Source organism: Microcaecilia unicolor, chromosome 2, assembly GCF_901765095.1.
Source record: "Microcaecilia unicolor chromosome 2, aMicUni1.1, whole genome shotgun sequence".
Classification (NCBI taxonomy): domain Eukaryota; kingdom Metazoa; phylum Chordata; class Amphibia; order Gymnophiona; family Siphonopidae; genus Microcaecilia; species Microcaecilia unicolor.
In genome coordinates this window covers 147,885,350-147,905,225 of record NC_044032.1, presented here as the reverse complement: position 1 = coordinate 147,905,225, position 19,876 = coordinate 147,885,350, and the positions used below count along the sequence as shown (strand labels likewise).

Genomic DNA, 19,876 nt, shown 5'->3' with positions numbered 1-19,876 from the left:
GCTTATACGCAGTTCCGCCTTGATATGCAAATAATTTACAGAAAATTTCCCCATAAATAAAATCCTTTGAATCCTTCTTTAAAATTCAATGGATGTATGAGGTTAAGGAGGTTCTTAAAGGTCAGTTCTAAATGGCTTATACAATGAAAAGTTACCTTGAAATCCTAAAGCCATTACAAATATGGTATGCATATGGACGCCAGCATCTCTGCATATTCCTTTTTTGAAATGAGGAAAGCATTCATAAAAATGCTGCTTGGCACACTTGATTTTAGAAAAGCAGATGTTAAATTTTTTTTCCACATATCTTTTTATGACCAAGTACATGTGTAACATTGGAAAGCATCCAGGAAGCTTCCATTCTAGCTGAGGCATACTATTCACAGCATAACTATAGTATAGGTTAAATCAATAAAGGAGACATCTGTGATTTTTCCATGAGTGGCAAAATTGAAGCGCGTATTTCGAAAGTGGACTATGCATTTGTGTAAGAACTCACTACAATGTAGCAAATTTGGGTTTTGTGTTGTTGTATGGAAAAACCAGTTTCTCTGTGGTACACTGCAACAGTGAAAGAAGATAAATTTCACCTTGCATTCAGAACGAATTTCATGCGATTTGCTGCCTGTTATGTACACGGTGGCAGTTATTGTGTACACTAGTGTGTTTCAACAAGAAATCCTCAACTTCAGAATTTTATGAGGTTTTTTGTTTTTTTTTGAAAGAATAGTCTTAAGTTTAGTGACAGGACAAGGAAAAGGTGTAGTTACATTTATCAAAACACTAAATAGATCCTTGAACCGACATGAAACCCCCATCCCCATCCCCCACCTTTTCTTGAGAAATAATTTCTGAGTCTTGTCGTTTAGAAAGTGGCCGTGGCCGCGCATTTTAACTTAAACTGCAAATACTGGGGGGGGGGGGGGGGGGAATAGGTCGCCGATAGACTTGGTATCAGCATGGAGAGTAATTGCAGAAAGAGAAAATGCTGCAGAGTATAATCTAGGAGTTAGCTGGCTGTGGTAACACAGTGGCAAACCATCTGGTGTGTATTAAAAATGGTGCTGTAAATATTGCTGCAAGCCAATGCATTCTCTGCTTCTATTAGTGCATGGGGCCTGCAAGCTTTCCATATGTTAGAATATGTAGATCTAGTTGAAAGTAGGTGCAGGTGTCCTATCAATCATGAGCAATTCAGCACTGATCTGCATGCCCCTTATAGTGGTTGAGATAAAAAGGTGAGAGGATTTGTGTTCCTCCCCGTGCCTCTCCGACGGGATAGGTTAGTAAACTCCTGACGTCACTCCGGAACAGAAGAGAGTAATATCTGTGAAAAAAAAAAAAAGCATTCCTCATCTGTTTTTCATCAATTATAGAAGTATCGCCTTAAAAAAAAAATGAGAGAGAAAATAAACAAACTGACCAAGGGAGTGTTCCCTTTTGGCCTGATTTATGCCATGCCTCCTTAGGTCATTATGTCAGGCATAATTTAAACTTATGAAACGGATCAAATTATAGCACTAAAATTAAATGGAGCAGTCTCGCAGCGTGAAAGGGCACAATCCACACCCAGAATCAGACCTCTGCCAAAAGCAAGCTCAGCTCAAAGATAAATGACACCCGATTAACGTACCTTTATTTTATTTCTCATCCTCCTCAAATATAAGTTCCAGATTGTGTCAGAGTTTATTTCCTGTTAGAACTGAAGATATATAGCTGAAAGTTTTATTGTGTCGCAATTACGTTTATTACCGCATGCAAATATGGTAGGTTTTAATTTCATGAAAGAACTTTGCCATTGCAGACAGTGTATGAAAGAGCCTGCTAAAAGTAGGTTGGGTTGAGTAAAGTCAAGTCAAGCGTCCACTAAGAAAGTTGATTGTGCGCCTTAAGAGTTCTTCTGGCATGCCATTCTGTCCCGCTTTTCTGTCATTCTTATTCTCCTATGATACACAAATAAAACTTAAGTACAAGTACGTGGTGGTGACAAACCTGCTGTTAATGACAGCCCAAGTTCAATCACTAAAGAAATAAAACTCTTACTTTTTTTTTTCTTTTGCAGGCATCCCCCTCTGGCCGCTGCTTTCTTTAATTATCTGAGCTATATTTCTTCCCTGGGAAACATTCGTGGGGATTTTAGGTGGAAACTCGTTTCTGCTGAGTTATTTTTCAGCAGGGACCAGTGCCCCATACCCAGAGGCTTTGAGTGAAGTGCAGATTGAGACATATCGGGTTCCCTATAAAAGGATCATTTCATGTGGGAGGTTGGACACAAAGTTTGGACTCGTGACTGGCATTCCTGAGAGACATGCATATTTTAAACCAACAAAGCAGGATAGAAAGAAGGCTTAGAGGAGAAAAAGTTGGAAAGAAGTTACTAAGTGACAAACATCTGTCAACATGGGATAATTTGTGCTTTCTCAGTAAAACTCCCTGACTAGTTTTATTTATGCACCATTGTAACGAGCATCTAATTTACTCACACTTTCATAATTATTTCTGTCTGAATACTGTTAAAATGTAATTGCACAGTAAAAGTAAGTGCAAAAAAAACCCCACCTATAATAAAATCGGAGGGTTAAAACTAGAGATCTTATATTTGCGATTAACAAGTGCACTTTTAGTTTATATTGAGTTAAATATGCGATACCTTATTCTTGAAGTGGTCTTGTTTATACATACATACTTATCATATCCATTCATCTATCTATCTATACGTATACATACATACTAGACTAAATGAAAAAAAAATACAGAAATAAAATAGCAGTCTGGTTGTGAGCCATCAGCATGTTCTGCCTTGCAGCAAAAACAGTAATTCATTTTGATGTCCTCCGTTATCTTACTTTGGAACTGCACCCAGAGAACACATCTACACGTAGAATAAGGTGTCTTTACAGATGATTTCATTAGTTGTAGCCAACAACTTTTAAGGGGGCCATTGACATTTTTTAAAGTGTGCTTCTGTTAATACCTCTGGACCTGCTGCATATCCTCAGATCAAATTTAAGTTTATTACAGCGCTCACTTACAAATCTGTTGCTCTTAGAGGTTTAAAGACAAAATGGGAGGCGGCCTAGTGGTGAGCTGGATGTCTCTGTTAGTTGTCAGTGCGGGTCCATGGGCAGGGAATGCTAATGAGTCTTTACAGAGCTGGATGAAGATTGCAACTCTCTCTCTCTGTCTCTCTCCCTCTCTCCTTCTCCCTCTCCCTCCCCACCCCCGCTGCCCCATCACCCTCAACCTCTCCCTCCCTCCCCCTTTGCGAGTACGGGGGATCGATAACTGACCCCATAGTTTGGCCAGTGCTGTATTTATCTGGCAGAACAGAGATATTATCAGCCTTAAACGTTATACACAACCAACGTCTTCCTAAATCAACACAAAGGATCGCTTACAGCAACTAGTCTGGCCTTCCTTAAAGAAGACCCCCCCCCCCACCCCCAACTACCACCTCTTCACAACTGGGGATATTTTATACCCTGTAGTTTTGGATTTGATCCATTGCTTTAAGCTTGATGGAGGATTTCGCAGACAAGGAGATGTATAATACATTATTATACACCCATCATTGCGGTTACTAACAGTGATTCTCTCGACAGGCTGACCACACAGCTTTGGAACAGTGCTCACATTTTACAGAAGTGGAAAAAGGACACAGTCTGAAGCTAAACTCCTCTCGTTTTAATTGTTGTTTTCCCTTTTTATTCCTTAATCATATTTACAAATCTGTGTATACATTGTTTTCACATCTCCACTAATGGAAACCATGTGCCCTCCACGTCCCTTTTTTCCTCTTGTACATTTTTTTTTTTACTTTTTGAACTGCAGAGTTATACGGCAATTTGGAAATCAAAATAAATAAATATGTAAACAGGCACATTTTCCAAGTTTTTTTTTGCATTGTAATAGCAAGAATAAGGTTTATTACAGGTAGAGCACCTTGCATCACAGATTACACACCAAAATACACAGCTATTTCAGCTATTCTTTTGCTCTTAGGCGAACAGATGCACACACAGAGTGCGTTTCTTTGTGTTGACAGGGCTGCAGTGTTTTTCACCTTTGTCTGTGGGGTGGTGGCATTGGACGATCTCTGCCGTTCTCTCTCCCCCTCGCTTTTTTTTCCTCTTTTCATTATTCAAATGTTTGTGATAAATCTAACTGTTCTAACTACAACCGTGTTGAAATATTTGAAGAAATCAGTTCCTTTTACACTTAAAAAATGAAAATAAAAGAACATAAAATAAACGAAATGGAGGAAAAAAAAGTTGGGGAAAATGGATTCGCTGACAAGGAGGCTTAATAAATGAGAGACGCTTTCAGATAGATATCTCAGACGTGAAATTGCGCCCAGCTGGTTGTGTAAGCAAACAAATAGTTTCATGTTAGGATCTCCGGACTTGTGGGTTGATGAATAGAAGAAGACAGAGGTAAATGGCTCTTTAACTCTTTAACTCATTTAGGAATAAAACTCTTTGCCTTCCTGAGTAAAAGACCTGGCGACACCAAGTATCCTGATCAAGCACTTTAATAAGAGTTTCATTACGTTCCACTTGTGCCCCCCAGATCCATCAGCGATTCTTTTTCTTTCTTTTGCATATATCCTCGGTTTGCAGAGATGAAAACCTCGTTAGTGATGGGAAAGGTAACAAAACATTCTCCATGCGCAGAGGAAAATGTTTGAAAGAACAAAAAAAAAATGAGCTTTTATAAAATAGCTATAGCTGAAGCACGGCATTTTAAAATTAACATATATTCTCTCAAACACTTTTGATGTAAAACTGTGTAAAACTGAATGCAAGTATTTCCCAGATAGGCTAATTTTAAAATGATCAAAACTTGCTGGAAACCTGTTCAGAGAAGTGGGCGGCTATGATATCTATAGACCAAATGAGCATGGAATTCACGTAGGATGAAAATTCAGTTCTAAGAAACATAAAAAAAAAAAAAAAAAAGTAAATGTTAATTCTTCAGTTGTTTTAAGTACCCATAAAAAAGGAGGAACTGCCCCCTGCAGAAGTAATAAAGGTTTCCACCTCTTTATTTTTATTTCATTACTGCTGTGTGAGCTTTTAAATACTATTTCGCCTTTTCCAAAGCTGATTATATCTGGTCTCAAGTTTCTAGAATTCCTGGGAGAAAACCTAGTGATATAGCTTAAAAAAATATTCTAAAGTAAATTTGGTGGTTACAGCAATTTGAATCTGCTGCAAATGAGTGAAGTTTTCAATTGCTCAGTGAGAGTTTGTGTTAATAAGGAACTATTTGACGTTCAGGTCTCACAGATAGTAGTCCAAATAAAGGACGTTATTGTACATAAAATATTTTATGTATTGAAAACTTTTTCCTCCTTTCTCCATTGGTGCCCTGTCTGTTTTGCTTTGAACAGTTAGTCTGCATTAACATAACCCGAAACAGCACATTTTGGCTAAAATACATTATTTATTGAACACGAAAACACAATTTTATATAAGAATGAGTGCCGGTGAAAGACATTATTAAAGTCTGAATTTTGCTGTACCAGAGCAAAAAAAAAATATATATATATATATTTATGTTACTGAACTTCTATATAGATATATACATTTTAAAACATTCTCAACTAGCTTTTAAAGATATGTGCCTGCGTACTTTAAATGGCCATGCTCGGAGTTAGCAGGAGGATACCTACTGAAATATGGTTAAATAAAAATGTACTTAACCAAAACGGGGTTGATACACTTCCGTTTTCAGCTTGCAAAGCTTATTGAATTGTCCACTTTATCAAAGTCAAGATATCAGTCAACTGTTCAATCATAATTCAGAGGCAAATTCTTGACTCATCAAGGTAAACTTAGGGTTTGTAAAATTTCTGATCCATTATTCAGACTGCACATGAGCTTATAAGTCAGTAGTAAAGATGTGTCATTTTGCATGACTTTGACTTTTTAGCATCTTTTTGAAAATATTCTCTCTTTACTGAGGGTTTTATTCTCTGGTGATATTATTCTGTAGTTTGCTCTTTTGTTTATTTTATTTTATTTTATTTTAGAAGTAGCACTATTAATATTGGTATTGTATTATTACTATTAGTATTTTAGCCAGGCCGTACTTTGAAGCATCTGCAAATTCAAACGTCCTCACAGAAAACAGATATTACCAAGCTACTCTGTAGTTAAACACAGTACAGTAAATAAAAACATCTCCAAAACTACTAACACTTCTTGGAGGGTTGCATCGGAAACAGAATAAGCCTAAGCCTAACCAAAACTACACAGTAGCAGAACTACCAGAAAGCAATTTGAAAGATAGTAAATTATGTGAAAGCAAATCATCTGAAATGTATCAGGAATTCACCTAATGCTCCATATTAGCATATGTATATTTGAAACTTGAATGGCGATCAGAAGAAGCAATATTTTCTACTAAAAAATGTGAATGCCCGGAGCTTTAGCGGTGACTAAGGAAAATACCCAGGAACAAAGACATTAATATTTAAGCCTTTCGAAGACCATCCCCCTAAAAAAAAAACCCCAACACAACACTTTGCATAATTCGTACTCCTCACAGTGAAAAAGTCAGTTTCAGCTTCTTCAGGCAGAAGTTTCCTTTCAGCGTTTAAAAAAAAAATTTTTTTTACATACTGCAATTAACCGAAAAAAATACCTTGACCTGAAAATGTTTCTCTTGGTATATGTGGGATAACACCGTCATGAATATATTTCCATCTCATTTGGTGATGGAGGTGGTGGTGGTGGTGTGGGGGGTGGGGCGGTAATGTGGAGAAAAATATCATGGTGTGCTTAAAGCAAAACAGAACTAAGACCACTACCAAATAAGTATTCAAGACCATGTTGTATATTTGGAATTTATGGATTAAATATGTCATTGTTTGGTCTCAACCTTGCGGATCACCAGTACACAATCCACCTGCTAAATATATCATATTCTGAATAAAGCAATTGAAACCGGAAGAGCCAGGTGTAGGAGAATAATTCTCACATCCTGCTCTTCCATGTGCAGGTTGCAAATAATCACTATGGTTACAAAGTCTCCACATGGAAAAGTACTGGGAATACATATAATAACCCTTTACAATTGATTATCCACATATGTGCATATATACCCCTTGCTTTGTATCATATGCGCTTAGAATATTAAAAACCCCAAGCGGATTGGGTTGAAGGTTCTTGTTAATGCAAAAAATCGGAGGAGTATGGACAGCAAATTAAAAGAATAACATTGCCAATGACGCTTTCAAATTGAAAATCCTGCTTCATCTGGGTTTGTTTGGAGGTGTTATTTTAAAGATCCGGCTTTATTAATACGTTAAGAAAGAGCTCCCTTGGCAGTATGTGCTCTTACAGCTCTGTCTGGGATTCTATAAAACATTAATGCACTGAAAGCTATTACAGAGACCTGCACCACCAGCCATAAGCATTGTGAAGCCTTTACCTTCAAAGGAGCTCCATTATGGAAACGATTTTTAAATTAAAATTGAGAGAGGAAGGGATAGTGGTGGTGGTGGTCGCAGTGTTTGGAGAGGGAGGCAGGGAATTGGTGAGTACACAGTTTCAATTCTCCTTTCATACATCTGCAATAAAATAAACGTATGAGATATATACACCACCCAGTGAGAAAAACCTAGGGTTAGATTACTGCACTAATAGGTTTTGGAATAGCCTTTGCCCCTAAAAGAGCGAAGAACAAATAGTGCTGATGCTCCAGAGCAGAAAAATAGCCACAAAATAATAATGTCCATTGTGAGGTCTTTGAAGCCTTGGATAAGCCTCATCCTTGCAGCACATGAATAAGACAAATAATTATGCCTTATCCAGCACACCTGCACACAGTGATGGCAGAATATATAGGGAATCCACTTCTGGTGTCATGTAAAAGTGAGCAGGAATCGGTGAACTTAGTGCAAATTCTAATAGAAAAAAAAAAAAAAAAGAAGAAGCTGAGCAGCACGAGGCAGCAATATCTCTGACGCTGACATATGGGCAGGATATTGCATAAGTACGAGTGAAATTTCTTGAGTCTCATTACTTAGCTTCAGAGTCTCCTGGCTAGGGGCTGGTCACCGGGCATTGTGTGGCTTCCATAACTTTAGAAATGCCCCGAGAGTCCCCGCCCTGTCCAGTGCACTGCAATGAACCCTTTGCAAACTCAAGAGTCGTTTTACAAGTGCTATTTTAGCATGTTTCACGCAACCAGACTCAACTTTTTTTTTTTTTGCTAAATTCTTTTATTTTTGTTTAAATTTTCACTTCAATTTTAATTCTTGAAGAACATAGCTTGGACAACATATATCGCACTCAGTATAAGAAGCAAAGGGTTATATCAAAAATTATTAGTATAGAATCACAGGAAACCTGGTTTGGAACCAGAAAAAAATACAAAACAGATATAGATACATAGACACAGGACAAATTTTTTTTTTATAATTATTTGGAAAATGTTATTTTCCCCTAAGTCTTGTTTCTTTTTCTTTATGCGCATACAATGTTTTCAATTTTACAAAAAATGAAAATAAAGGCTAATATTTTACAAAATGAATAACAATGTTCGTGGTAAAGTGTTTGTGTTTCTACACAGAATTCAGTTCAGTTCTCTTTTTTTTTCTGTACAGAATATATCCATAGCATGTCTGCAATAAATCCAAGAAGGTCCATTCTCCTGTTATATTAAAAACCCCATGGTTCTTTTTAAATTTTTTTTCTCCAAATTGTTCCATAGACCCAAGGTTTTTCTTTCTTTCTTTTTTGTTCTTTTGAGGCAGGTTCACAGATCCTAAAAAAGTCTTTAATATGGTCCTTTACTCCTCACTCATTTAAACCAGTTTATGTTTCAATTTCTTTTTTTTTTTTGTCTCCAAAACTGTGGTCCTCTGTGGTGACTTTGTGTTTGGTTTTGATCTCTAGGAACACTGGATGGGCATGTAAGGCCAGTTGAAGCTGCTCCCGGATAGTAACATATCTCTGATGAGGGTTTCTATGGGGGTTTTACCTACCAATCGGACGAAGAAGAGCTGCTCGATGACCGAAGAGGAGACAGTACGCAGGGAGGGGAGCCGTAGCAGCAGTTTGCCGAAGCGGCTGGGCTGGTTGGGATATTGGCTCCTGACATATTCCTCCAGGGCGCACTGAGACTTCTCCTGTAGACTCTCTATGTGGGCTGCGTCTGACAGACCACAGGCATCTGCTCGGCAATCGCACATATACGGGTGGGGGGGAAAAGGTAAAAAGGGGCAAACAGTTAGTATAAATCGTGATGCTGGGCCCTTAAAACAAACCCACCCATGCCACTATCACAATCACAATTGTCTGTAAAAGAGCACAGGCGCTCACATAATTGCCACTCACACGCAATCGCATATAAACAACCTCTGCTCACAAATTCAGTCACACAGCAGACACAGAAACTGGCACAAAAATCGTTAACTATACAGTTTCGATCTCTCTCTCCCTCTCTCTCTCTCTCTAAATTATATACACATTATGCATACGCACACACAATCAGAAAACTACATGCCTTCCCCTCCCCCACAGCAAACTAGACAGCATATTTCAAAGCTTTCACTCCCCTCTCACCCAGTCCCCCATGCACCTTCTTCCCTTTGTTTTCTTCCTTCACCTTTTTTGAATGGACTCATAAAAGAGAGAAATTATCTGAAGCCATGTTCATTCAACACAGCAACCTGTCCTCAATCTCAAATGTGGCAGTTCACTCGGTGGCTCCTGAGCTTCCCCCTTCCCTTCCTCCCCCCCCCCTCGTGTTTATTGTTGTTAAAAGAAATTCATCGCTAATCGTGGGAGAACAGCGACTACATTAGGGTTTTTTTTTTTCAAACCATAGCAGCACCTTGGACTGCACATGAAAGAGACGAATAGAAAGCAAGGCGCCTTGGTTCTTTTGGTTTTGATGGAGTCAACGGTCACAGTAGTATGTGCGGTTTTTTTTTTGTTTGTTTTTGAAAGGCAGGGAAAGAAATCCTCAGAGCCGCTCTCCGAACAGATTATCATATTTGTATAATAATAATCTAAGGATATGGCCTAGTTACACCAGGCTGCTGCAAGGAGGCATCTGCAGCTAACAGACACCATAAAGCTACACACGCCTACGGTGTCAGCATTGTCCGGGCTTTCTTAGCTTAGAATCACGGAAAATATATATATATTTTTTATTTATCATCTAATCCACTTCGTATTAATAAGCAAATGAATCGGTAGAGAGCGGATTACCTTATAGCGATCTACCAGAGGCAGAAACTTGAGATGGAGAAATTAGAAAAAACAGCCATTGAAATTTGATAGATTCATCCTGTCTCTAGCATACCCTCCTTTTCACCTTATATTAAAGATAACTATTTAGAAGGGGGGAAAAACAGGAGGGGCAGAAATGAGAACCGTCAGAAAGCTGTGCGGTCTCTTACAGATCAAAGGCTAAGTTCTATCAGTCTGGGGATCCCTGAATAACTTGATGCAGTGTAAATGGCCCCAAAAAAGGACATTACAAAATCGGGGACGCGAAAGTGCCACGCCGCTGTTGTTCGCAGTTACGACTTGTGTGTGTGTGTGTGTGTGTGTGTGTGTGTGTAGCACACCTCAATTTATAAGCACGGCTGAAGAGGTGTGTTTGAATTTGAAAGGAAATGATTTCGTAATAAACACCTTTCTCCGCGTTACAATGGCCGAAGGCAAATACAAATACCTCTGACTGTATAATTCAACAACTTCCTCACAAAACGTATTGAGCCGGTGTATGTTTCAGATACACAGTTATCTGTCCCCTGTATTTTAGCTTCAGTTCAGGATTATTGTTTGTAGATTAAATGCTATGTTACAAACCGGGCCTACCCTTGACCTGCTGGTCTATTTGTTTATACGCATTTGCAAGCTACACGTTTTCGTATGCGTTGCCGATTATCTGCATTATTTGATCGTTATAGGAAAAAGAGAGCTGCTACGGGACCCACTAAGTATATTTTTAGGTCCTATATGTGACATCACGTTTAAAAATGTAGCAGACATTTATAATTGCATGTGTACATGCAGGACAACTGGTAGTGTGATGATCTGTGCTAATTTGGCCTAAAAACATGGAACAGAAGAGGCTGTATCTGGCGATTTCAAAATCTGAAGCCAGGCACTACTCGAACATAATTGTACAATATTATGAATACATAATCACCACACCTAGATTTATGGCTATTTTTAAAAATTATTTAAACGTTTAAAATGTCCCCTTTCTTCCCAAACCGGACAGGAGTGGCATTAAATGATGTTGTGTTAAATGAAAATGATTGCATTTTTTTCTGGTAAGAAAGGCAACCTGGGCATCAATTGTTCTTTAATACATTTCTATAAAATATCTGGGTGTATATTTACAAATATGATGCCCAATTTCGCTGATTTTCAGTTATTACTGGATGTAAACTTTTTATACACCTTGTTCAGTTTATAAAGAAAATTAAGTAAATAAAGAATTATTTAAAAAAAGTAAATAAAGAGTTATTATTGCTTAGGGCTATCAAGCTCTATCAGCACAGCTGGACAGTTTCATAGCAGCCTTTCCGAAAAGTTTAATACTTAGAGAATGCAAACGCATTCATATGGTAACTAGAAATCAAAGTTATCACCCGGAATGGATTTATTGTATTTGCCTTAACTCTAGGAAGCTTTCATGTAGTTGAAGAATTATTTTTGGTGTATAAATTAATAAGGAAGTCTGGGTGATGACCTAGTCATTGGAAGTGGTCCAGAATATTAAGAGTTGAACAAAATAGTTCCTGAAACCTAATTGCAAAATCCACAGAAAGGAGAACCCCACCCTGGCTCTACAATACCTACAGTCTCAGTAAACTATTTTTCACAACATATGTATAAAGGGGATTTTTCAGCTACTAGTAGCTTACAAGTTGGATGACTTTGAGCAAAGCTTCCTATGAATTCCCCTCTGGCTGGCAGTCAAAACAAGTTTTTTTTTTAAACTGGAAATGTGTGTATTAAGGGAGGGGGGATAGGGAGGGGATACACCAAGGTAAATCACTACGGACAGCTCCAAGGGCAATTTATTTTCTCCAGTCGCATTTAAAATAGTAATAATGTCCTATTCTTATATATATATATATATAAACAGCGACACCCTTCTTTAATAACTTTGTTATCCCAATTTCTTACGTTTAAAACGTTCAAGTCCAAAGATGATGGAATCTGCACCTGCAATTTCCACCCAGCCGCGACAGGGAGTATTTTGAAACACAAAGAAACTGCTGTTTGTGTCAAATGCCTGGTTTGTCTGGTTCTGGGACTCCCCCCCCCCCCCCCATCACATCAAAAACAAACCAAGTTAACTTAGTTCCTTTACCAATCAACGCCTCAACCTGGGCCAAAGACTCGTTTGGTATAATTTGGCCCATGTCTTTGATTAATCTTTAAAAAAAAAACAAACAACAACCCCGAATTAGCATTAAAAGTGTTTGTGAGCATTTGGGATCTATCTCCAGTTATCGCCCTGATCTAAACTGTGTATTTCCAGTCTGTTTTGTCAGTTTTGAAAAACAGGTTTCCATCAGGAAGACTTATTAAGATAAAATACATTAAAATGTCCAAGTGGGTGCTCGGTAAATCTTTATATTTTGTTTGAGAGCTCTGCACTGTATCCCTCTGCAAAGAAATATTCCCCTCCAACACTCCCAAGACTGCATTTGCACTGAAAGTACAAGGGGGCAGTCAAAGAACGTGGCTCTGACCGCCCTGCATACAAATGAGCTCCTTCTGTCTAAATAAATTATTTGATGTTCAAATCGATATTAATACTACATTTGCTACATTACAATATTGTACAAATTTAAGAGTCATTTAATGCCTTGTAAATACTATTTTTCATGCATGAGAGGCAACTAAGATGCTGAGGGATTACAAAACTGCTTACTGTTAAACAAGGCCCTTGAACGATTTGCTAGTTTTGTTCAAGAATACCTTTAATATTTATTCTGCCTAGTTTTAAGATAGAGTTAATGACAACTATTTAGCCATCCACATTTTGACTGGATTATGATTTTTTTTTTTAAGGGTGAGGTGATAGCCATGAGGTTGGGGATCTATAAGCAGTGCTGTGTTTACATGCCAGAGACCTACAAGGACACGAACTTAGAGATTTGCATGGTTTCCTTGTTACAACTTGCACCACAAAGATGACTTTAAGAGACATTTATTAGGCTTTATTAGTTGCAAGACCTAATTCTAGCTCTTAAAAGGAAAATTGTTAACATACAGACATGTATGTTTCATTCCTACATTTGGATTTTTTTCCCCCTCCAATCAGCCGGTTATATTTCTAGTACTTAGATTATTTGCATAGTGCAGAGTGGCTGTCCAATACTGGTATAACCCCCTTCTGCTTCCTACTTTCAATTTTCTAATGTGCTTTTGTTTTTGCTTTAAATCTTTGTTGAGGGTTTTTTTTTTTTGGGGGGGGGGGGGTTAAAAATGATCCTCAATAAGTTTCACAACTGCCAACGACTTCCGACAAGAAAAATAACTGGGTTGCACACCATTTATTTCGCTTTTAGTCTTCCCCAATCTGTTTTGCCCTAAAATACTAAAGAAAGAAGCTAACAGTGGGAGCAGCACATACAGACATCAGGCACACACATGCACAATATAGCTTAGCTACAGACACGCACAGGCCAACGAGTGATTATGAATTTCATCAAAACAGACTACAGAAACACCACCCATAAAATGGCACTAGAAGAACTAAACAATCGAACAGTCGGCAGCCACTCTTCAACCCTGACCCTGAGTACCTAGAAACCCAGGGATGGAAGAGAATCCCTAGCCCAGTCCCCATTCTCCGGAAGCTCTGATTTCAGCCACTATTTTGCATTGCCAGTGCCAGCTTCCCCTTTCCGGGAGGTAGTGTGGTATCTTAGTTTTGCTGGCGAGTCCTTCATACCACCCTCCTCCCTCCTCTGCCCCTCTTTCCCCCTTCCGCCACCCACCCCGAACAGCTCTCACCTGAAGTGAAGAGGACGATGGCTTTCAGACAGCTGTACTCAGCCGAGTCGACGTGCAGGGCCTTCAGCTTCTCCACCTGCTCCTGGAAGATCCGGATGTGGTCCATGAAGGCCACCACTCGATCGGCGGACATGGGGGAGGCGTGGAGGCCGGCGGCGGCCAGCAGAGGGGCCACGTGCAGAGGCATGGAGCACTGGGCCGCGTTCAGCACAAACAACTCACTCCAAGTCAGCCGGAGCAGAGCCACCTGATCCGTGATCTGCAGGTCTGGGAAGAAAGGGATGTTCCTGGCCCATTCCACGGCACTGAAGAGCAGCCGGGCCGCCAGCTCGCAGATGTTCTCGATGCCCATGATGTTATTGGGCTGCATGCACTGGCTGCCGTAGCGGGAGGTGGGGTAGGGCTCGGCCCGCAGCAGTAGCGAGATGTATCCGGACAGATAGCAGTGGCCGTTCAGCGGGTCCCCGTTCGTCAGCGCGTACTGGCCTGGGTTCGGCTGGGTTGGAGGCATTCTTCCTCGCTGAACCGCTGACAAAAAGAAAGAGAAAGGAGAGGAAATGTGCAACCAGGGCTGGGAAAAATACATCAGGCTAGCAAATATGTCCCTGAGATTGTCATTATCCATGGAAACACGATAGTCTTTCTGCCTTTTATTCAAGCAAATGCATATTTCTTCAGAAGTGTGTGTGTGTGTGTGTGTGTGTGTGTGTATGTGTGTTTGTCTACACACACATACAGCAGTAAGAGTGTGTATACACACATATACAGCAGTGTGTGTAGACACACACACACACATACACATACACATAAAGCTTCCTTTCCTCTGAGCATGGGAACAACAAGAAAATAACACAAAAATCATGTGTAACAAAAGAATCCCAGAAATAATATCCAAAATACGGGCGCAGATTACATACATTAAAACTCCAACGTTAATAAGGAATCCTTTTTTTTAAATTTTAAAACAATTAAACTTATTTTAGATAATATGGTTTATCTTTTTAAAAATGTTTCATGGGTAGACTGAAAGGTAAACTGTATGCCACTATCTGCACGAAAAATCACATCTAAACCCTATAACTTCGCAGTAATCTGAAAAATCATCCAGAGCAAATACCCGAGTTCTTCCTGCAGAAGGGAAAAATGTCCTAATTTACAAAAAAAAATGTTTGAACTTACAATAGCCAAACATTAGTATAAGAAAGGGGTAGCTGTATATTATTGTCTTTGCTGCGCGTCACAACTGCAAAATCATGCAGCCAGCATTTGAGTGCTCAAGCTTGCAACAGGAAAAAAAAAACCCACTGGATTCATTAACCATCTGAATGCAAAACGTAAGCATACTTGGAGTTCCTAAAGCTGACCAAAGTTTTTTTAGATGTCTCTCTCTCTCTCTCTCTCTCTCTTTCTCTTTCTTTCTCTCTCTCTCTCTCTCTCTCTGTTTTACTTCATCTGTGCCAGCATTTTGTTTTTTTAAATTGCCCTATAAACAACTTTAATATTAAGAATACAATCAGTGAGAATTTCACAATTTTCAATGTTAACACTTGGAACATGATTTGGATTTTCTTAACTGATCTATCGTTCATATATCAAGTGAATATACATTGATATCCTACATCTCAGTTAATTTTCAGTTGATTTGGAGTTAAAAGAAAGGCACAAGTCAGTTGTTTTCGGGTGCATATATAAAAGGGAACTGACGCATCAGAAGCCACAAATGAAGTCGTCATAGATGCCAGTCTTTCTGGATTTTAGAGTTTCTTTCTTTATAATTTACTATTTTAAGACATTTAAGAGTGCACACTCATATACACATAAATAGCTCTGCTCGTTTCAGCAGGATTCTTCAGTGCTCTAGATTTAATCTATATCTTTTAATGCGCATGTGTTTGGAATACAATATTTAATGATAACCTGTTCATAGGTTTATTTTATTGTCAAATGTTAATTCAATTTGGAGACCAGATATTACACTTTGGTAAGCTGGTGCAAAATATGGAGAGTAAATTAGATACTGGTGAATCATCCTAATGTGCTGTAAATTTAGAACAGAAAATGGATTTTCCTAAAGTGAAACAATGCGTGGCATATGAAAAAACAAAAAAAAAAAATCACAGATCTGCAAAGCCACGATTCTTTCCTAACTTTCCACGAGTTAAAGCAGGCCAGAATTAAGCTCCTGGTACTAGCACATTGCGGGGACAAAATCTGTGGATCCGAATAGCACATTTTTGTCATATATGTCACAAAGCTTACAATGTGTGTGCATGTTTGTATGTATACGCTCTCTCACTTCACAGAAGATGGGGGAAAGCAGTATATCCACAGGAAAGTTTTTTTTTTTCCCAAAACGTGCAGCAAAGCAAAACAAAATAAAGGGCACAGGGGGGTGGAAGGCTGAAAGAATGAAAGCAGCACATCTTACAATAACGATATCTCCAGCAACTGGGTCACAAAGAGAACCTAAATACAGCCAGCCAGATATTATTGATGAGAAAAATTAATGACTGAGAGAGTAAGGATTTAGGTAAGGGATAGTCGCCCAAATCCTAGCCTGTATACAGCAGATACACACGAACACAACACACACTTGTACAGATCTATAGGGAAGCAGAAGAAATATTCACCTTCCCGCCTCATGCCCACTTTGAGGCACTTCTTGAGGCGACAGTACTGGCACTGGTTGCGGTGGTGCTGGTCTATGGGACAGTTCCTGTTGGCACGGCATGTGTACGTTAAGTTCCTGCGAACGCTCCTCTTGAAGAAACTTTTGCAGCCCTCGCAGGTGAACTGACCGTAGTGCTTGCCGCTCGACTTGTCCCCGCACACCACGCACTCGATGTGCTGTTGGCTCTGGCCCGATCCTTGCTGCTGGCCCTTGTCCCCGGCCGTGCCCGGGGTGGAGGGGGGTCCGGGCTGGCTGGGGGTCAGCGGGGTGTGGGGGGCGGCCGAGGCGGCGTGCTGCTGCTCGCGGGCCGGCTGCGCCGCCGGGTTGGGGCCGCCCGGGTTGCCCCCGGCCACGTCCTCCTGCGGATCTCGCCAGCTGCTGACTACCATTGCCATATCTCGGGCCCACAAGGTGCCGGGGAGCGCGGCGAGCGTGGCGGCGGTCAGGGCGGAGGAAGTGGCGAGAGGGATCGGGGGGCGAGGAGGGGAGGAGGGGGAGGAGGAGGAGGGGGAGGGGAAATGGGGGCTGCTCACGGGGTTGGGGGCACCGGCAGAGCTCGGGCTGCTCTTTCTCTATCCGGATCACGGGCGGGGGGGGATCTCAGCACTGCAGCTTGCTATCGTCGCCCGGGGCTCCTTTTGTTTTCCCGTGGCGGCCAGCGCTGGGAGCGGGGTGGCCGGCTAGACCGGGGCTTAGGCGCTGGGGCAGGAGGAAGAGGCGGCGGGGGGCGCTGGGGGGCGCACGGGCAGCAGTGGCGGCTCTCGGGGGCTCTGCAGCCCGCATAGGGGGGGGTGGGGGAAGGAGGAAGGGCTCCGGCCGCGGCTCTGGCTGCTGCAGCTTCTGGAGAGGAAGAGCTGCAGTCAACGGCGGCTTCTTACTTAGGTTGGTTTGGGGGGAGATGGAGGGACTAGAAGGACATCGGTAACCCCCAACCCATCTGGAGATGGAAGGGGAGTGCGGGAGTGCGAGGATTCCAGAGCTGAAGAATTCAAATCGGATGTTAACAGGGCGGCAGAGGCTCAGGGTATGGAAGTGTCCGGGGCCAGGTCCAGGGCAAGGCGCAGTCAGAGTCAGCCATGCAGGAAAGCAGCCTGGCGAAAGCGGGAGCCTGTCGATCAAGAGCTCTTGCTTGCTTTCTTCTCTCTCTCTCCCTCTTTCTCTTTCTTTAATTGTATGTTTTTTTATAAAAGAAAAATATGCTCAGAAATCGGTTTCACAGTGAAGTCAAATTAGACCAGTAACAACGTGCAAAAAATACAGAGATCCAAAGTATGCCGAGCAGTAAATCCTCTTCATCCCTTTCTTGTTCCTTCTTCTTCTCCTCCTCTTTACAGTGCCGGTAGTGGAGTGGAGAGGACGAAAAATTAAGAGATTGCCAAATATATATATCTATAAATATATTTTAAATATTTTTTAAATAAAAATCACCTGGAGACACCAAAAAGCAAACCGCGGCATTCAAAAAGAAAATAATAATAAACCAAAAAAATAATGAAAAATAACAATAAAACGACGTCGAGGCGCCCCTTGTACTTTCACCTTCTGCTGCAAGAATGAAACGAAAGAGACAAGGGATAAAAAAAAAAGAAGGAAAAAAAATCCCCACAACTAATAGAATATGCAAGAAGCAGAGAGAGAGAGGGAGAGAGAGAGTGTGTGTGTGTGAGAGACTGAGAGAGTGAGAGGGAGAGAGAGGGGGAGAGAGAGAAAGAGAGAGAGAGAGAGAGAGGGGGGGGGGGGGGGGGAGGAGAGTGAGAAAGAGAGAGAGAGAGAGAGAGAGAGAGAGAGAGAGATAGAGAGAGAGAGAGAGAGAGACCCAAAAATGAAAGCGTTTAAACGAGAAGACTAGCAGAGCAATGTTTCCGAAAGGGGGATCTGCGCGAATGTCTGTATATAGTGAACTTTGACACTACTATTGAAAGTGACACGTTTCTATGGAGATCGCTGCCTTATATGGTGCTCATGTCAAGGAGCCAAGAGGGGGCTGCTGGCAACTGATAATCAAAGGCGACTGACTGGTCAGAGCCCTGAATTGGGGGGAGAGAAAATGGGAGGCTAAGGTTAGCCAAGCCTCCTTCCTTCCATTGGCTCCAGCACTTTTTTTTTTCATCCCTTTTTCTTCCGTCTCTCAGTCTTTTGCCTTGTTACCTACGACTTGAAAAGGAGGAAGAGGAGAGAAGGGGGGTGTTCTGGCAAGCACACTTTTCATTCATTTCTGCCTGCCCCGTTGCTATTTGCTTTGGAGACCTTGATTAGCATGGGTCGTTGACGGTCTCGGAGAAAAATACAATACAATAACTAAAAAAAAAAAAGATAATATTCGGAGGGTGGAACTTGCGGGATTAGAGATGGGGAGGGGGATGCAAAAGGGGAAAAGAGAAACGCTGAAAGCAAAGTAAATAACTTCAGTTAGGAAATCCATTTTAAGTGATCTATTTTCCCCTAGTATCCGAAATTACGCAGTTCCCTCATTATAAATGAAAAGGACATATTTATTTTCTTAAAATTCACCTTTCTTGCTTTACTGTTACCATAGTGGGTAAAATGTAAAAAAAAATATTTTCAATTACCATTTTTCCAAGGGTATTTTTGGTGTGTGTGTGTGACTCTAGGGGAATTTGTGGTCTAATAGATTGGATGATTGAATTATTAAAATTTTGTTATACAACTCCTGTATCTTGCATGGGTCTCACTTTTTCCCCCCTCTTTTCCAGCCTGCTGTCGAAGCTGCTCAAACAGTTGCAATGCTCCAATAATTATCAATAAAACAAAAGTAAGTTCTTGGTTTTGTTGTCTGAGATCAATGCTTGTGTGAGTGAGAGTCCCAGTAAAAAAGAAGGAAAAAAAAAATCTCTGTTAACTCAACTGCCTTTCAGTTTCGAAATAGCTGGATCCGGCTGCCATCTAGCGTACAGTAAGCGACCAGAGCCCTACTACTGTGAGGCCGTGAACGTTGCAAACGGGTAAATCTACTTACCCCCTAATGGAGAATCCTCATTTTTCCCCAGATCAGCGGGGATCCATGCTTGCTGAATGTAGTCACAAATCCCATTCGAAAACATGGTTATTTTTTTTTTTAAAGCGTGCTGATCTTCAAGTTTAAATCCACCTACTCCTCTGTCCTCAGATAACGCTAACTCTTTGGAGTCTGTGGTGTGTGCTGCTGAGTGTGACAAAGAAAAACAAGTACCTACACCCA

General features: G+C 40.7%; 1 protein-coding gene across 3 annotated transcripts; it reads right to left on the bottom strand.

Moving 5' to 3' along the window:
• Positions 1–5,575: 5,575 nt before the first annotated feature.
• NR2F1 (nuclear receptor subfamily 2 group F member 1) lies at positions 5,576–18,374 on the bottom strand. Of its 3 annotated transcripts, none has more exons than XM_030193386.1 (3): positions 15,186–15,319; positions 14,007–14,534; positions 5,576–9,183 (listed from the first exon to the last, which is right to left on the bottom strand). In XM_030193386.1, the coding sequence occupies exons 1-3, from the start codon at positions 15,196–15,198 to the stop codon at positions 8,903–8,905; spliced, it is 822 nt and encodes a 273-aa protein (XP_030049246.1). In that variant the 5' UTR covers positions 15,199–15,319; the 3' UTR covers positions 5,576–8,902. The 3 variants fall into 3 exon arrangements, with proteins under 3 accessions (XP_030049246.1, XP_030049245.1, XP_030049244.1); XM_030193385.1 differs by lacking the exon at positions 15,186–15,319 and adding an exon at positions 16,637–18,374 and having other exon boundaries at positions 5,577–9,183; positions 14,007–14,531; XM_030193384.1 differs by lacking the exon at positions 15,186–15,319 and adding an exon at positions 16,637–18,374 and having other exon boundaries at positions 5,578–9,183.
• Between the last annotated feature and the right edge of the window lie 1,502 nt (positions 18,375–19,876).

Excerpts from the sequence above, each read along its gene's own strand:
- NR2F1 (XM_030193384.1), bottom strand. The coding sequence starts at position 17,072 with ATGGCAATGGTAGTCAGCAGCTGGCGAGATCCGCAGGAGGACGTGGCC. Across the intron at positions 14,535-16,636 it reads AGTGGGCATGAGGCGGGAAG|CGGTTCAGCGAGGAAGAATG; the intron begins GTGAATATTTCT and ends TCTTTTTGTCAG. Across the intron at positions 9,184-14,006 it reads CATCGTCCTCTTCACTTCAG|ATGCCTGTGGTCTGTCAGAC; the intron begins GTGAGAGCTGTT and ends ATTGCCGAGCAG.